Source organism: Vombatus ursinus, unplaced genomic scaffold (genome assembly GCF_900497805.2).
Source record: "Vombatus ursinus unplaced genomic scaffold, bare-nosed wombat genome assembly UNPS02014813.1, whole genome shotgun sequence".
NCBI lineage: Eukaryota > Metazoa > Chordata > Mammalia > Diprotodontia > Vombatidae > Vombatus > Vombatus ursinus.
Genome location: NW_020954591.1, coordinates 20532278 through 20547254, shown reverse-complemented (window position 1 = coordinate 20547254; position 14977 = coordinate 20532278). Strand labels below are relative to the sequence as shown.

At 38.6% G+C, this 14977-nt stretch overlaps 1 protein-coding gene across 3 annotated transcripts in view; it reads left to right on the top strand.

The window, feature by feature from the left end:
- IFT88 (intraflagellar transport 88) overlaps positions 1–14169 on the top strand; it is a 110964-nt gene extending 96795 nt beyond the window's left edge. For all 3 annotated transcript variants that reach the window (XM_027835279.1, XM_027835278.1, XM_027835277.1), the window contains 2 exons: positions 13496–13606; positions 13900–14169. In XM_027835279.1, coding sequence (XP_027691080.1) covers positions 13496–13606; positions 13900–14021 — 233 coding nt within the window. In that variant the 3' untranslated portion in view covers positions 14022–14169. The remainder of the gene's footprint in view (positions 1–13495; positions 13607–13899) is intronic.
- The last annotated feature ends 808 nt before the right edge of the window (positions 14170–14977 follow it).

Below are 14977 nucleotides of genomic sequence, written 5' to 3'. Positions count from 1 at the left end.
AATCAGCTGGTCACACTAAAGTAAAACATACAGTAGGTACTATACAACTCAGATGTCTCACAGTCAACAATTGTTAAGGTAATGTCCCAGAAAACAAAAAAAATTGTGGAAGGAACCCATCTTCCTGAATTAACTGAATTTTAAGGGCCAGGTCCTCCATGGATCACAATTCCTTAATTTGTATTTATCCCCAAAAGAGTGTGGTTTGTGGTATGTTTTCTACTTTAGCACAGTATTTGCATTTTATGACATTTTGAGCATTGGAATTAGTAAGCTTAATGTTAAAAGTTATGTTTCCTATAAATACCATTTGTGATTTTAAAAGGTTTTCTGCATGCTTAGGTGTTATTTGTATTATGTCCTTGGGCCAATATTTTTCCTCAAGGAATATATCTCTAATGTTATGATGTAAGGCAATAAAAAAATATGGTCAGTGAGCAGAAGTTAACTTTGTGGCTGACTTGTCCATTGTACCTTTTCCACAAAGTGAGACATATATGTAATATTTTCTAAAAATGCAGGCTTTTAATTTTATGTTGATACTCTGCTTATCAAAGTGTATCCCAAGAGTGAGTGAGCATTTTGGGTAGAAAGTCACTTGGTAAGTTTTGCTGAGCTTGGATCGGGGAATACAGAGTCAGGAAGCATTTGTTGAGTGCTCAGGTACTGTGGGGAGTGACAGAGACTTAACTGTTACCAAGCAACTTAAAATGTAAGGGAAGGCTGGAGAAACACCTGTGAATACAACTGAGAAATAAAGAAAAAGAGACTTTATATCTGTTATGGCATTTAATTTTTGTACTTGTCTTATTCTCCCTATTAGATTGTAAGTTCTTCGAGACAGGGAGCATGTCTTCATCTTTTATTTCCCCAAAACCACCTAGCACAATGTCTTGTACATAATAGACACTCGATAAATACTTATGTTATTGAATGCCTAAAATATGTAATGGTATTAAAATACATATGCCTGTGTGCAGAATCATAGATTAAGAGCTGGAGGGGAACTCTGAGGTCCTCTAGATCTTAGGCAACCTCTAATTAGAAAATCTTATTTTCTACGAAAACCTTATTTCTAAGAAAACCTTATTTTACAAATGCAGAAACTAAGGGTCCGTAGAGGTAGAGTGACTTGCCTACTAGCCCATTGCTATGTCACTCTCAAGATATCAATGGTAGTAGTGAAGGAATTGTTTTCCTCTCAGGTTGAACCCAGAAACCTGGGTCAGTCAGTCCCCTTGGACAGCTTTATGCCTTCTCGTTCACCAAATATACCAAATGTAACAAAAAATAAATTTGTATTAATAATAAATAGACAAAGTGTGACCCTGGTCAAGTCACCTAACCTCCTAGTCAACTCTATAAGGTGCAAATAAGTTGCTGTTCTATATCAGTGGAGGGAATTTTCTCACTTTCCCTACACGAGTTTGGACAAAAGGAATTTTAAAAAATAGGAATTATCAAAATACTGTCTGTTAGCCCACAGTGGCCCCTCTATCACATTCCCACAAAAAAACTGCATTCTCACAGGGACATACTGCTGCATTGTACTCTGATATATCACACACTCTCAACGATATTCCATCATCTTTTACCATTCCCCTGGGTTGGTAATCCCTGTATGTCAGCCACTGGTGTCTAGGCTCCCATAGCCTGACAGACTTCATAGACAGGCTAGTAAAGGCCTCTTTTCTAGTTCCTCTTCTAAACTAGGCAGTAATTACAACTGTTTAAGCTGAGGACATGGCTTTTGGAATAGAATGCTGGTTCAAGGAGCTTCTGCTCTAAGGACTATCCTATCTTTACAACTGGTTCATCTCTGGATGGCAGCATAAATTATCTTCCAGGAATAGATTCTTTATTTTTCTATCAGAGTAATAGCCCTTTCTCCTTTGAAGCTTATTTCTCTTCCTAAAGTCAGCCCTTGACTAGGATTGGGTAGTATATTCTTAATTTAACCTTAGCCCCTTCCTTAGGGTCCCCCATTGGAAACAAGTGATAAAAAATTCTGGGACTATCAGTAACATGCTTAGATTACTACCCAATGTCCCAGGCAGAACTACATTCCTATAATATTCCTATTGATTCAGAAGGCCACAGATCACACTTTTCCACTACTCACAGCTTATCCTTCTGTAAATAGGGCTACATTTATACATAATTAAATGCAGGTCCTTATGAAATATTTCAATAAAATAAGACTGATATTTAACAAATCACAAATCCACAGAGGGATCATTTTATTTCAGGGAGGGAAAGAAACAAGAATGGGGAAAAAAACCACTACTCCCACATCTTTATATAATATTCATAAAAATGAACTACATGCATATGGAGGATATCATTAATGAAAATGTGAGGTGGAAACTGGTAGACTTTCACAAATTATTCTCTATAGTAGGCTATATGTTGACTGAAAGGTGCAAAAGAGTACAAGAGCCCACTGTTCTTACTAGCTGAGTGACCCTGGGCAACTCACTTAACCCCGATTGCCTTGAAAAAGCAAAACAAAAAAAGAGCCCACTGTTAGTTATTGTTAGTTGAAAATCTCCCTTCATTTCCCTCCCTGCCACCTCCCCAAAATGATATTTTGGTAGAGGAAAAAATTCTCTTGCAAAAAGGAATTCTTTTATATGTGAGGATCATGCAAGATTCTTTGATAAAATTCAATTCAATTGAGCATTTATTAAGCACCTACTATGTGGAAAGCATCAAGGTGCTTGGACTATGAGGACAAACCCAAAACAGTCCCCACCTTGAGGGGGGGAGCTTACATTCTACTGAGGGATAAAGCATATACACAGATAAGTATGAACAAAATAATGCAAAGTAATTTCAGTGGAAGGAGAAGTCTAACAACTTGGGGGAGAAAGGGTCCAAGAAAGGCTTCAGGTAGGTGAAGAGATCTGGGGATTCCAAGAGGTGGAAATGAAGAGGGAGAGCATTCCAGGCCTAGGGAGTGACAAAGAGGCTGGAATATAAAGTACATGATGGTGAGTAATGTAAAATAAGTCTGGAAATAGAGGGTGGAACAAGGTTGTAAAAGGCTTTAAATGCTAAATACAGGAGTTTGTACTTTGTCCTGCAGGCAAAAACCACTGGAGCTTTCGAACAGGGCAATGACATCATCAGGCTTGTGCTTTAGAAATGTAACTTTGGCAGCTGTGTTTGATGGATTGGAGAGGAAAGAGAATAGAAGTAAGAAGAGCGATTTGGTTATCGCTGTAGCCTAGGTGAGAAGAAATGAGGGCCTGATCTATGAATTGTGGCAAGGTGAGTGTAGAAATGGAATGAAAGAGACCTGGAGGTAGAATTAGCAAGACTTAGTAGTTGATTAGATGGGGGGTGGGGGGGTGGGGGGGAGAGTTGTGATTGAGAGGGAAGAATTAATGATGATTTCAGGGGTGCAAGCCTTGGTTACTACAAGAATGGTAGTACCCTCAAAAGATATAGGTAAGTTAGAAGGAATGATAGTTTTAGAGAGAAAGATAATGAGTTGTTTTATACATTTTAAGTTTGAAATCCCTGTGGGACATCAGGATAGAGATGTCTGGCTGGCAGGTGGTGATATGGGACCAGAGAATTAAGGAGAAAAAAGAGCAATAAATATGTAGATTTGTGAGCTTTCTTCATAAAGGTGGTCATTGAACCCATGGGAGCTGATGAGATCACCTAAAGCAAAGATTCTTAACATTTTTTGTGCGGTGAACACCTCTGGCAGCTTCATGAAACCTCTGGCTTCACCCTTTCTCAGAATGTCTTTAAACACAATAAAATAAAAGATAGAGAATTATAAAGAAAACCAAAGATTAATGAAAAATAAAAGTATATTATATATGTATATATAGATATACATATATATATTTTCTCATCCAGATTTACCAACCCCCTGAAATATATCCATAGACCCCTTGGAGATTCCTAGGTTGAGAACCTCTGACCTAATTAGAAAAAAAACCAAGACAGAGAGAGCCTTAGGGTGTACTAGGAGATGAGACATGGATGATTATCTACCAAAGGATATTGGGTTACACAAATAAGAAGAGGACCAGAAAACAGTAGTGTCACAAAAACTCTAGGAACAGCAAGTATCCAGGAAGAAAAGGGGTTGTCAACAGTGCCAAAAGCAGCAGAGTGTGATCAAGAAAGATGAGTACTGAGAAAAGGTCATTGGCAATTGAGATCATTGGTAACCTTGGAAAACTTTCAGTTGAATAGTGAATTCATAAACTAAATTACAAGTGGTTGAGAAGCATATGGGAAGTAAGCAGGTAGAGGCAGGTGGTATCTGTGGCTTTTTTCTAGAAGTTTGAATGTGATGAAGAGGAGAGATATAGGATGACATCTTGAGGGCATGGCTTGGTCAGATGAAGATGAAATGAAAATATGAGTTTTAATATGGGAGAGATCTGGTCAGGTTTGTTGGCAATGGAAAAAGATCCACTAAACAAAGACAGAGTAAAGATTAAGAAGAGAAGAATAATAAAACGGCAATAGAACTCATCCAGTGATCCCCTGATTATTAACCTCAAATGAGGCAGTTGTGCTCACCAGTGTCATTCATCCCTTTAATGGAGGATTCTTGTTCAAGGTCCAAATGGGAAAGAGACATATTCCTTATAGATGGAAAAGTGCTCTAGATGCTTCTGTTTGCAAATGCTATTGTGCTTACTACATCAAGTGCCACATCACAGAGCCCCTCAATGTGATTCATGAATACTCAAAAGGAGCTGGTGAAACAATGTAAGAAAAATTAAATTAATTTTTAAAATTCATTGTCTAGTCTATAACTTATAATTGTTCTCCCAGGGATGCTGTAATGGTCAATAATCTTGGAACACCACAATCTTCAAGGTAACAAAGTAAGTGAGGGGTAAAGATGGTGACCCAAAAGGCAATATAGAGATGGCTTTTGGCTACAAGTAGGCTGCAGCATATTTCCAGTGATGACCTATTCTTAAAAAAAGTGGCATCAGGAATATAACTGAGGAAATGTAGATGGACTAAAACGTGCATTTATGATCTAGCAAGAGTGAGGGAAAGTAGATAAACAACTTGAGTGCTCCATTGGTACCCATGTAATGTAAAAAGACCCAGAGAAAGGTCACCTGCACATTGGTAGCTATCATTAGCCTTTCCCTCAGGTTTGTAGGACACCAGCCTCCTCTTCCCCTGCTGATAGAGCAGGATTTGCTCTAGCTCTCCCTCATCCCCCCTCTAATCTCTTTTTTGGTCCTTCTGACCCTGTCAATTAACTTTTCCTATCCCACTTCTCTCCCCCTACCCCCCCCCAAAATAGGGACCATAGCATATGATTAGGCAAGATGACTTTTAGGTGGGGGAATTGGTTTTGTGTTGTAGATCTGAAAAACGTAGACTTTCATATCTCCTACCCATCCCAAACTCAGACAGCTGTGCCATTGGGGAAGCATCTGGTAGGATAGGGCCAAACCAGTGCCCTCTTTTCTTTGGTCTATCCCTGCCAACAAATAACAAAGTAGCAATTAGAACTGGAAGGAACCCTGGAGATCATGCAGTCCAATCCCTCATTTTGTAAGGACACTTGAGACTCAGAGAGGGGAAGGCATTTGTCCATGATCGCACAGAATATGAAAGCCTGATTCAGTGTCAAATCTTATGAGGCCGATTTCAGCCATCTTCTTTCCATTATACCACACCTCTATGTGTTGGATAGCATCAAAGGTTAGTTCTACTAATAGGCATTTCTTCACATTTTACTTTATGTAGACAAAACAGATTAAAGGAAGAGCCTTTGCCCTTATCAACCTCCAGCCTTCTCATTTCATGGGGCTTCAACTGCTGTTTTCCACCTTGACTCAGACTTAATGGAAGCCTTTCCCCCAAAGTTAGGCCTTGTCTCAGGTAACTAGCAAGTCTAGGTCAATGTTACAAGTTTCAGTAGGATGCTGCTTGTTTATGTTCAGCTTTAATGCACCTTCACCAAATATTGCTCAGTTGAATTCAGGTATTAAATACAAAGGAGAGGACCCAAAATGATGAGAAATTCTAGAAAGGAGAAATCCCTTACCCCTCCTTTTCATAGAAGAGGTGGAACCCAAGCTGGACCTTGAGGGAAAAGAGGGATTTCAATTATGAGAGATGGGGAGAAGGGAATCCACTTTAGTTATGGAATCTGCTCTCCTACCCCAGTGCCTTTACTGTCATTAGGAGAACAATGGAAAGGACAAAAACAGGTGCTAGTACTTACCCAACTGGGCTAGAATACCACATGAGGTAATACTCGAAAAGTAAATTGGATCTAGAGCATTGAAGGCCTTGGTTTCCAGAACAAGGGAGTTAATCTTTGGTTGGTTGGCTGTGGGGAGCCACCAAAGGTTTTTGAATGGAGGAATTCTGTGATGTGAATGGTAGATGACCTAGATTACCTAGGCTTCACTTTGGAGAATCAATCAGGAAGGCAAGAGACTAGAAACACAGGGGCCAAGTAAGAGACTTTACAGTAGTCTGTATTGAAAGGTAATAAGAGCCAGAAATAGAGTGGTTGCATTGGGTTTAAAAAGGAGGAAATTAATACAAGAGACATTATGGAAGTAAGTCAACTGAACCTGGCAAGTGATTAAATTTGGGGGAAAGGGTGAGTCATAGCTCCAAGGCTTAAAGTCAAGGTGGTTCAGAGGATAGTAGTACCAGCAACAAGCTGAAAGTTAGGGAAGGGACGGGTTTTAGGGGAAGATAATGTTTAGTTTTTGACATACCAAATATAAGATCCCTATAGGGCATCTGAGTGGTGATAGCTATTTGACAGACACTTATAAATATGGAACTAAAATTCTGGGGAGAGATCAGACCTGGAAAAATGCAAATTTGGGAATCGTCTTTGTAGTGGTGCTAATTGAAGCCATGGACCCAGAGAAAGAGACAATTTTGGGGAGAAGGCAAAGACAGCCATGGGGATATTTAGGGTATGGGAGGAGGTTGAGTCAGCAAAGGAGATACACAAAAGAACCTTTTAGAAAAGTAGAACTATGATAAGTCTGTTGTCAAGGAAGCAAGTATAAGAGATTATCACCAGTATTAGACTCTGCAAATAGAAGTTAAGGAGAATGAGGACCAAAGAAGTGGATTCATCAATAAAGAGGTCATTAGAGACCTTTGAGAGAGAGAGAAAGAGCAGTTTTATAAGGGTGACAAGAGACTAAAGGATAGAGTGGTGGATGAGGAAGTGAAGGAAATGAGTATGGACTGCTCTTTTTAGAAGTTTAGGAGGAGGGAAAGAAGATAGCTTGAAGGGTAGCAGGGATTAAAAAAAAGTTTGGAGGTTTTGCTTTATGTTTTAGGAAATGGACAACTTCAGAGTGTCGGAATCAAAGGGGCTTCAGACGCCAGCCATTTCAGGTGACAGCTAAGTATAAAGTTCCTCTGGTCTGTAATCTGTACGGCAGCCTATAAGTGATCATCCAGTTTTCTCTTCAAGACCTTCAGTGAAGGGGAACCTCTCGCTCCAAGACAGCTGATTCCACTTGTTGGATGATTCTAATTGTTAAGAAGTTTTTTTAAATCAAGCCTAACTTTACCACTTGGCAACTTCTACCCATTGTTCCTAATTCTGGCCTTTGGGGCAAAACACAACAAGGTGACTCGCTCTTCAAATGCCTGAAAGTAGTAGTCATGGGTAGCCTCACCCACACCCCAAGTCTCCTCTCCTTCAGGGGAAACATCCTAATTTCTTCAGCTGATCCTTTTATGCATAATATCACAGCTCTGCATCATCCTGGTGTCTACCTATAGCTCCCCCATCCTATGCTTGTGATGTTGATTTTTCAAGCATAAGTGTAAGACTCTACATTTACCCTTATTGAATTTCATCTTCTTAGATTTGTCCCAGTGTTCTAGTCTTTTTGGATACTAATTCTGTCATCCAGTATGCCTGTTCTCCCTCTCAGCTGTCTGCAAGGTGGATAACCTATCCATGTTTTTGTCCAAGTCGCTGATAAAAAATATTAAATAGCCCAGGGCCAGGCACAAGTCCCTGAAGCATGCCACTATAGATTTCCTTGCAAGGTGCTATCTGACCAGTAATAACTGCTTTGCAAGTCTGACCATTCAATTTTGAATCCTCCCAACTCTGCTATCACCTAGCCCACAGTTTTCCATCTTTTCCACAAGAATAGCAGTATAGATAGCATTCTCCTGATCTACTTAACTTGCTAGTAAAACAGTGGAAACGGGGGTGCTGTTGACCGAAAAGAAGGGACCTGCCGAGAGAGGTTGGAGATGCTTGAAAGAGAAAGCATAATTGATAGATCAAGGCCACAAAGGAGGGAGAAGGGGATAAAAACATCAAGGCTGTACACAGATTGAATGATTATCCTTGGCAAGAAGGCAAGCCACTTCATCATCTAAGACCAGAAGGAAGGAAAACAGACAAGAGTGATCTGGAACTCTTATGTGATGATTTTGACCTTAGGAAAGTATTAGGTGAAGTCATCCACTGATGGAGAGGGGCAGGGAATGTAGCTGGGGGATTAAGGAGAGACATTGGGAACAACTACAGTTTGGAATAAGATATAAAGTCAATAAGATATAAGTAAAAGTATTTTCAAGCACTAATGAAAGCCAGATTGAGGTCAAATAGAACAAATTTGTAGTGGACCTGGTTAACTTGGTTTCCTTATTTCCTCCAACATTATTCAGCCCGTCAGAAGTGGTACCTGAAATGGTGAATAGAGAAAGTTCTCTATCCTTTCAGAGCAACTAAAAGCCATTTTGCATTACTTAGAGATGCTCCTTTGGAAAATATCACCTTGAACATGTTTCACCTTAACAAGCCTTGTATTAAGTACATCTTCCACCACCCTACTACAGTCCTGTACCTAAGTTGAGAACTACATTCTTTATCTAGGCCTTATGACCTGGCAGCATCTGATTCCTAAGACATAGAGGAAGTCAAGTAAATAGTTTCTTCCCAACCACAAAAAGATATTCATGAAAAAATGGAATCAGTGTGCTGTTGCTAAAATAGTCCTAAAATGGTCAAGTACCTTTCAAACTGGACCATCTGACTGAAAGGCTTGGTCTCTCAAAATACATGAACATTTCATCCTTTCCCTTCCCTTATTTGAAATGCTTATCAGTTATCCCCTGATAAATTCTTCTTGAAAAAGAGCTTATAGTAGGACCCTCTATCAAATCCCATTCTTCAAATAGGCCACCAACATGTTTCCTTACCTTCTCAAACACTCTCTTGGGAGAATTTTCCTAGTGCTGATCACTTCACCCAGAAAGGATGGTATACTATAAGCTCTGTAACATGACCTCCCCATCCACTATAAATCTAACAATAATTAATCTTGATCTTTCCCCAACTTCATTCCCCGTGACTGGAATTCATTTCCCCTTTCCCACCCCCATCCTCATCACCACCTATTGAAATCCTTTAGGGCCTAGCTCAGGTTGTCACTTATTCCATGAACCTTTCTACGTTCTCCTAGCCTCATTGGTTGACTCCTTTTTGAACCTCTCCTTGAACTTCTCCTTACCCTAATCCAATTTATATTAAAGTTGGTTGTGCAATTCTTATCTCCCCCATTAGTTTGTTAGTTCCTTAAGGTTGGGACTTGTATCTTATTCATCTTTATTTCTCCCACAATACTTTAATTAAATGCTTCTCAGATTGGATTAAATAATTACTATCAGTGCTAAGAATAAGATAAGTTGTTGAATATTTTACTTCATTTCATCAGGTCATGGTATCATTAAATATTTACTTGAATTTTTCCCAAGAACTCATAGAGAGTTCATTAGTATAAGCATTTCTTACCCTTATGCCATTTAAATTTCTTTGTCATCTCATTAGATGTCTTCATCAATTTCAGTGACCAAAAATATTCATCACATGATGAAAATTCACCATTTGGTAGTGAGCTTCCATGTGGACTTAGCTATGTTGGGCCTAGTAAGAGAGAAGTGCATAGTCTATTGTCAAGCCCATGTTTCTAGGACCTACCAGAGTTTGTGCTCTGCTATCATAGCTTTTTATTTTTTTTTTTAAGGCAATTGGGGCTAAGTGACTTGCCCAGGGTCACACAGCTAATAAGTGGCAAGTGTTTGGTCTGAGGCTGGATTTGAACTCAGGTCCTCCTGACTTCAGGGCCAGTGCTCTATCCTAGCTGCCTCTTTCATAGCTTTTAAGAACCCAGAGTAACCTCTCTGCCAGGATGAGGGTATCAGAATAAGGCTTTAGTGAAAGGCCATGCATTTAATGTCATAAAAAATTAATATACTGAATACATTCTTGATAAGAAATGTCTTCTATAGTAATTTAACCCGTTAACAGAAGATTAGCAAATATATGACATGGGCCATTCAGTTCTTTTTGTTGTATTCTGCATTTAGTTGTCTATTGCTTTTGATGATTTTCCCTTACTATTCTGGCTAAGATCTCTCTTCCCTTGTAAACCAAATTCACTTTTTATTTGAAGAGAGCATATGGTGAAAGTTTATGTAGCCAGTTTCTTAGTTTTAATTCATTTGTGTCCTGAATAGAGCCTGTGTTATGAAAGTCACCTAACCTACAAAAAGACTTCTTATAGTTTAAAAAATGTGGCATACTAGCATGTCTCAAACAGGTGTGTGTTGTTTTTCCTGCCTACCATGAGTTGATGTTTTTATAACATCAGTCAAGGCAAGGTGCAGCCTCCCTTCTAAGCAGAAGTTGAGTTAGACTTTATCCCAGCTGACAGGATTTCAGTCTCAGTAATAAAACAAAAAATCAGTTCAAGGCTTCGTTAGCAGAAAAACATCAGCCACGTCCAAAATGCTGCTAACAGTAAGATTGGAATTTTACTTTATCTGAGTGTTGCGTAGTTGTCAGGACAGCTACATTCCATGGGGCCCCACACACTAACCAGGGCTTTGAATAGAACGTTCACAGCCGCCTATAAAAGCAGAAATGTCTATGCAAACAATAATTCCTTCCATTGATATTGAGTTTTACAGTTTTCAGAGTATTTTCACATGACCTCATTTCATTGGCTCTCCAAAATGTTCCCATGAGGAAGGCAAGGTAGATATTGTTGTCCCCATTTTGCAGACAAAGAAACAAGAAAGGAGGAGTAACTCACCAAAAATCATGAATAAGATGAGCAAGTGACAAAACCTGGGACCTGAACCTAGGTCTCTATGACCCCTTCCTGTTCAGGGTTCTTGCTAACTCAGCAGCTAGCTTTCTCCAGCTAAATTTATGCCTCTAATGCCCTTACCAGAGAGATTTCCCTGCTAAAAGATTTAAATGCTAGGTTATTTTTTAAACTATTATTGGAAGGTCAGCTATTCAGATATAGTTATCTTCAAAACTCTGATGACAGAACCTATGTATTCTCAAGTCAAAATATTCTGCAAATTTAATTTTTAATATTTTGAAATTTAGATATGCAGGCAGATAAAACAGTAGAATTTTACTTCAAGTAGAACTGAAGGGACCTATGGGTTCACCTACTCCAAGCGCCTTATTTTACACAAAAGGAAACTGAGGCTCAGACAGGGTTATATGACTTGCCCAAAACCGAACCCCTAATGGCAAAGCTACGACTGTAACCTAGAAGGTTGAATGGGAATTTTTATAACTTATCAGTTCAACCTCACTCTAGGAAACACTCATCATTTGCATTATGTGTACATGAATTTAACAATCTGCTTTATTATTCAAATATAAAATGAAGCTAAGCCAAAAATAGCTTCCTTTTTTTTTTTTTAACTTCCCTTAGATGGCTTGCTTTCCTGAAGGAAGGGTTTCTTGCTTTAAAAAAAAAAAGTATATATCACTTTATCCAAACCTAGAAATAAGAGTTTGTAATAGATTGAAAGTTTGGGGGAGTGGGGATGCATCCAAAATATTCATGCATAATTCAGATCCTTTGAAAAAGATTTCTAAACTATGTCGATTTCAACTGAATTCATTAATCATTTATTAGTCCTTTTCTATGTGCCAGACACTTTGCTAGGCATGGGAGATAAAAAGACAAAAATGAAAATAGTCCCTGCCCATAAGGAACTTTTATTTTTGCATTAGTCTATGTGGAAAGTTAGGTAGATGATCTGAACTTCCATTTTGCATTCAGATAACTAGTACTTTGAAGAAAGGTTGCTATTTTAGAGATGCAAGGCACAACTCTTGAGTTGAAATTGTAGCAAGAATGCAGGGAACAGCCTATTTTCACACCTTACCTCAGTGGGCTCCTTCCCCCCATGTTTAAAGGCAGATGGCATTAAATATTAGGATAAAGACTAAGTTGGTATGAAATTAAGGCTACTAGCAATGCTGCTCATGCTTCTCCATTTTGTATTTCTCAGACTTCAAAGTAGCTTTTAAAAAAAGGCGTGGGGGGCAGCTAGATGGTGCAGTGGATACAGCACTGGCCCTGAAGTCAGGAGGACCTGAGTTCAAATCCGGCCTCAGACCAAACACTTGGCACTTACTAGCTGTGTGACCCTGGGCAAGTCACTTAACCCCAATTGCCTTAAAAAAAAAAAAGGCTTGGGTTGGTTTTTATTACTGCCTGTCTAAAATCTGAAGCTAAAGGAGTACCTGGAGTGGAATTGGGATAAGGGTAGGGAAAGGGAGATGGAAGACGTGATTTTGTGGTTATTGCTTTTGTACCAATTCAGTTCTACTGATGCAATGAATACAGAGAAACACAGAATAAACTCAGAAACAAAAGGGCCCTGAATGGGTTACTCATTCTCAGTTAGAGTAAAGCTTTTATAATAGAAAGAAAACAGAATGTCACTCTCAGAAGTCTTTGGAATTGTAATTGTTAGTTACAATTGTCAGAATAAGAACTAGGTTTAGAGATTATTACTCAAGCCAGAAGGGATCACGGAGATCACTTATTCTGGTCTCATCGTTTGATAGATAAGGAAATAGCAGACTGCCAAAGTGAAGTGAGTTGCCCACGCTGGCATCTTCAGAACCATGAAGCCTTTCTCTGCTAGAGAAAGGAGTTTGTTCTCATTAATAGGGGTATCCTTCAATAAGGTTGGTGGTATCGCTTTAATACTATTAGAAATCCTGTCTGTTCTGTTCATCCTCAGCAGGTCCTCTGAGGTCATTTAGTCCTGCCTTGTCAATCCCCTCCTTTTATAGCTGAGGAGACCGAAGTACAGAGAGTTGAAACCCTTTACCTCCAGTCACACACAATTAGCAAGAGACAAGACTAGAATCTAGAAGCTCTGTCAGCATGAGGATGTGAGCTGGGACTTTTCAGAAGCAGATCTCTTTAAATTGAAATTTGAAACTGCCTTTACCCAGATTTGAAAGAGTATATTTAAGACCCATATTGTCACATTTTCAGTTTGTCAGAGCTCCCCAAAGAGAATTTGTAGCCATCAGAAATTGACTTCATAGTGAGAAAAGACTATTTCATGGCAAACCCGGTACAGTTTAAGATGTGTGGTACAGTTCTATGATTTCTTGGTTTATGAAACAGGTGAATTTCTATTCCCCTATTTTCAGATAGTGGCCAGAACTCTAGTTCCAGCAGCAAAGGTGAGCGTCTGAGTGCCAAATTACGATCGTTACCTGGGACAAATGAACCGTATGAAAGTAGCAGTAACAAAGAAATAGGTGAGTGCCATTGCTTCTGTTAGTGGACAAGGGCTAATGAAGAACACCTTGGGGACTTGGCATTTGTTTTAAATGTGGCAATGTGAAGAATTTTTTTTATGGATGGACACTTACGAGAAAAAAATTGAGAAAATTTGGTGTCCTGTTTCTGTTCACTATGAGTTTCATAATTTTGTTGATAACAAGAATTAGTTTGTGTTTGTTCATTTCAATATAATCCTTGTGAAATAGTTAAATAAATGTAATTTTATTCATAATAACATAGTCAGTGAAACATCTGTTTTGAACCGTAGACGCCTCATATGTGGATCCACTGGGCCCACAAACAGAAAGACCAAAAACTGCAGCCAAAAAAAGGATTGATGAGGATGACTTTGCTGATGAAGAATTAGGAGATGACTTGCTTCCTGAATAATATGTATTTTAATGTTATTTACTATAACAGATGCATCTCCTTACAAGAAAGCATTTATGTTAACTTTTTTTATAAAATACCTTACATTTAATTTTGTATACTGTCAAATTTGGTGAAATTCAAAACTTAAATAAAACTATTCCATAAATCAATGAGCCTCTTCATTAAGTCACATATGGGGGTGGAGGAGAGATGTTACTTCACTTTTCAAAATATCCATGATAAGGCCTTAATTAAGTTTAATTGCTAGGAGTCTGAAACTTAAAAAGCATTGAATGAGGATTATAACTTTGCTAAATCAGCATTTTAGAGATTCTCACATTGATGGGGAAAGACGTGCTCAATAGAAGGTCCACCACTGTGACCTGTAGTTTCTTAGAGTATTGTAGAATTTTAGAGTTGAAGAGACAAATAGAGATCTTTTAATCCAAACCTCTCATTCTACACAAGAGGAAATAGGGCATGGGAGATGAAGTAACTTGCCATTATCATAGCTAATTAGTGACAGAGCTGGGATTTGAACAAAGGGCTTCTCTCCACTACACCTAAAGTGTTAGACTGGCTGCCACCAGGCAGCATGTGTCCCACAACCCTCTTGAGTGAGGCCCAAACCAGAGTACAATGTAATTGAGACATACGTAACAAAATAAAGAAAAATACAAGAAAACACAGATATTACATTTTAAAACAAAATCATAAAATTTTCTTTGGATATAGTTTTATAAAAATGAATAATCATTACCTTGTTTATTAATTTTTGTTAGTATTGACTAGTATGGCTATGCTTGATCTTAAAAGAATTATTTCCTCCTCTCAAATACTAGTTATTATTGGTAATTTTGGAGGAGGCAGGAGGTGAGAGATAGGAGTAGGAGGTTAAGAAGGTAGTTTGCCCAACAATAATTTGATGATCTTGCCAAAAGGAAGCTCAGAGCTGGGTGGTAGAAATATGATCG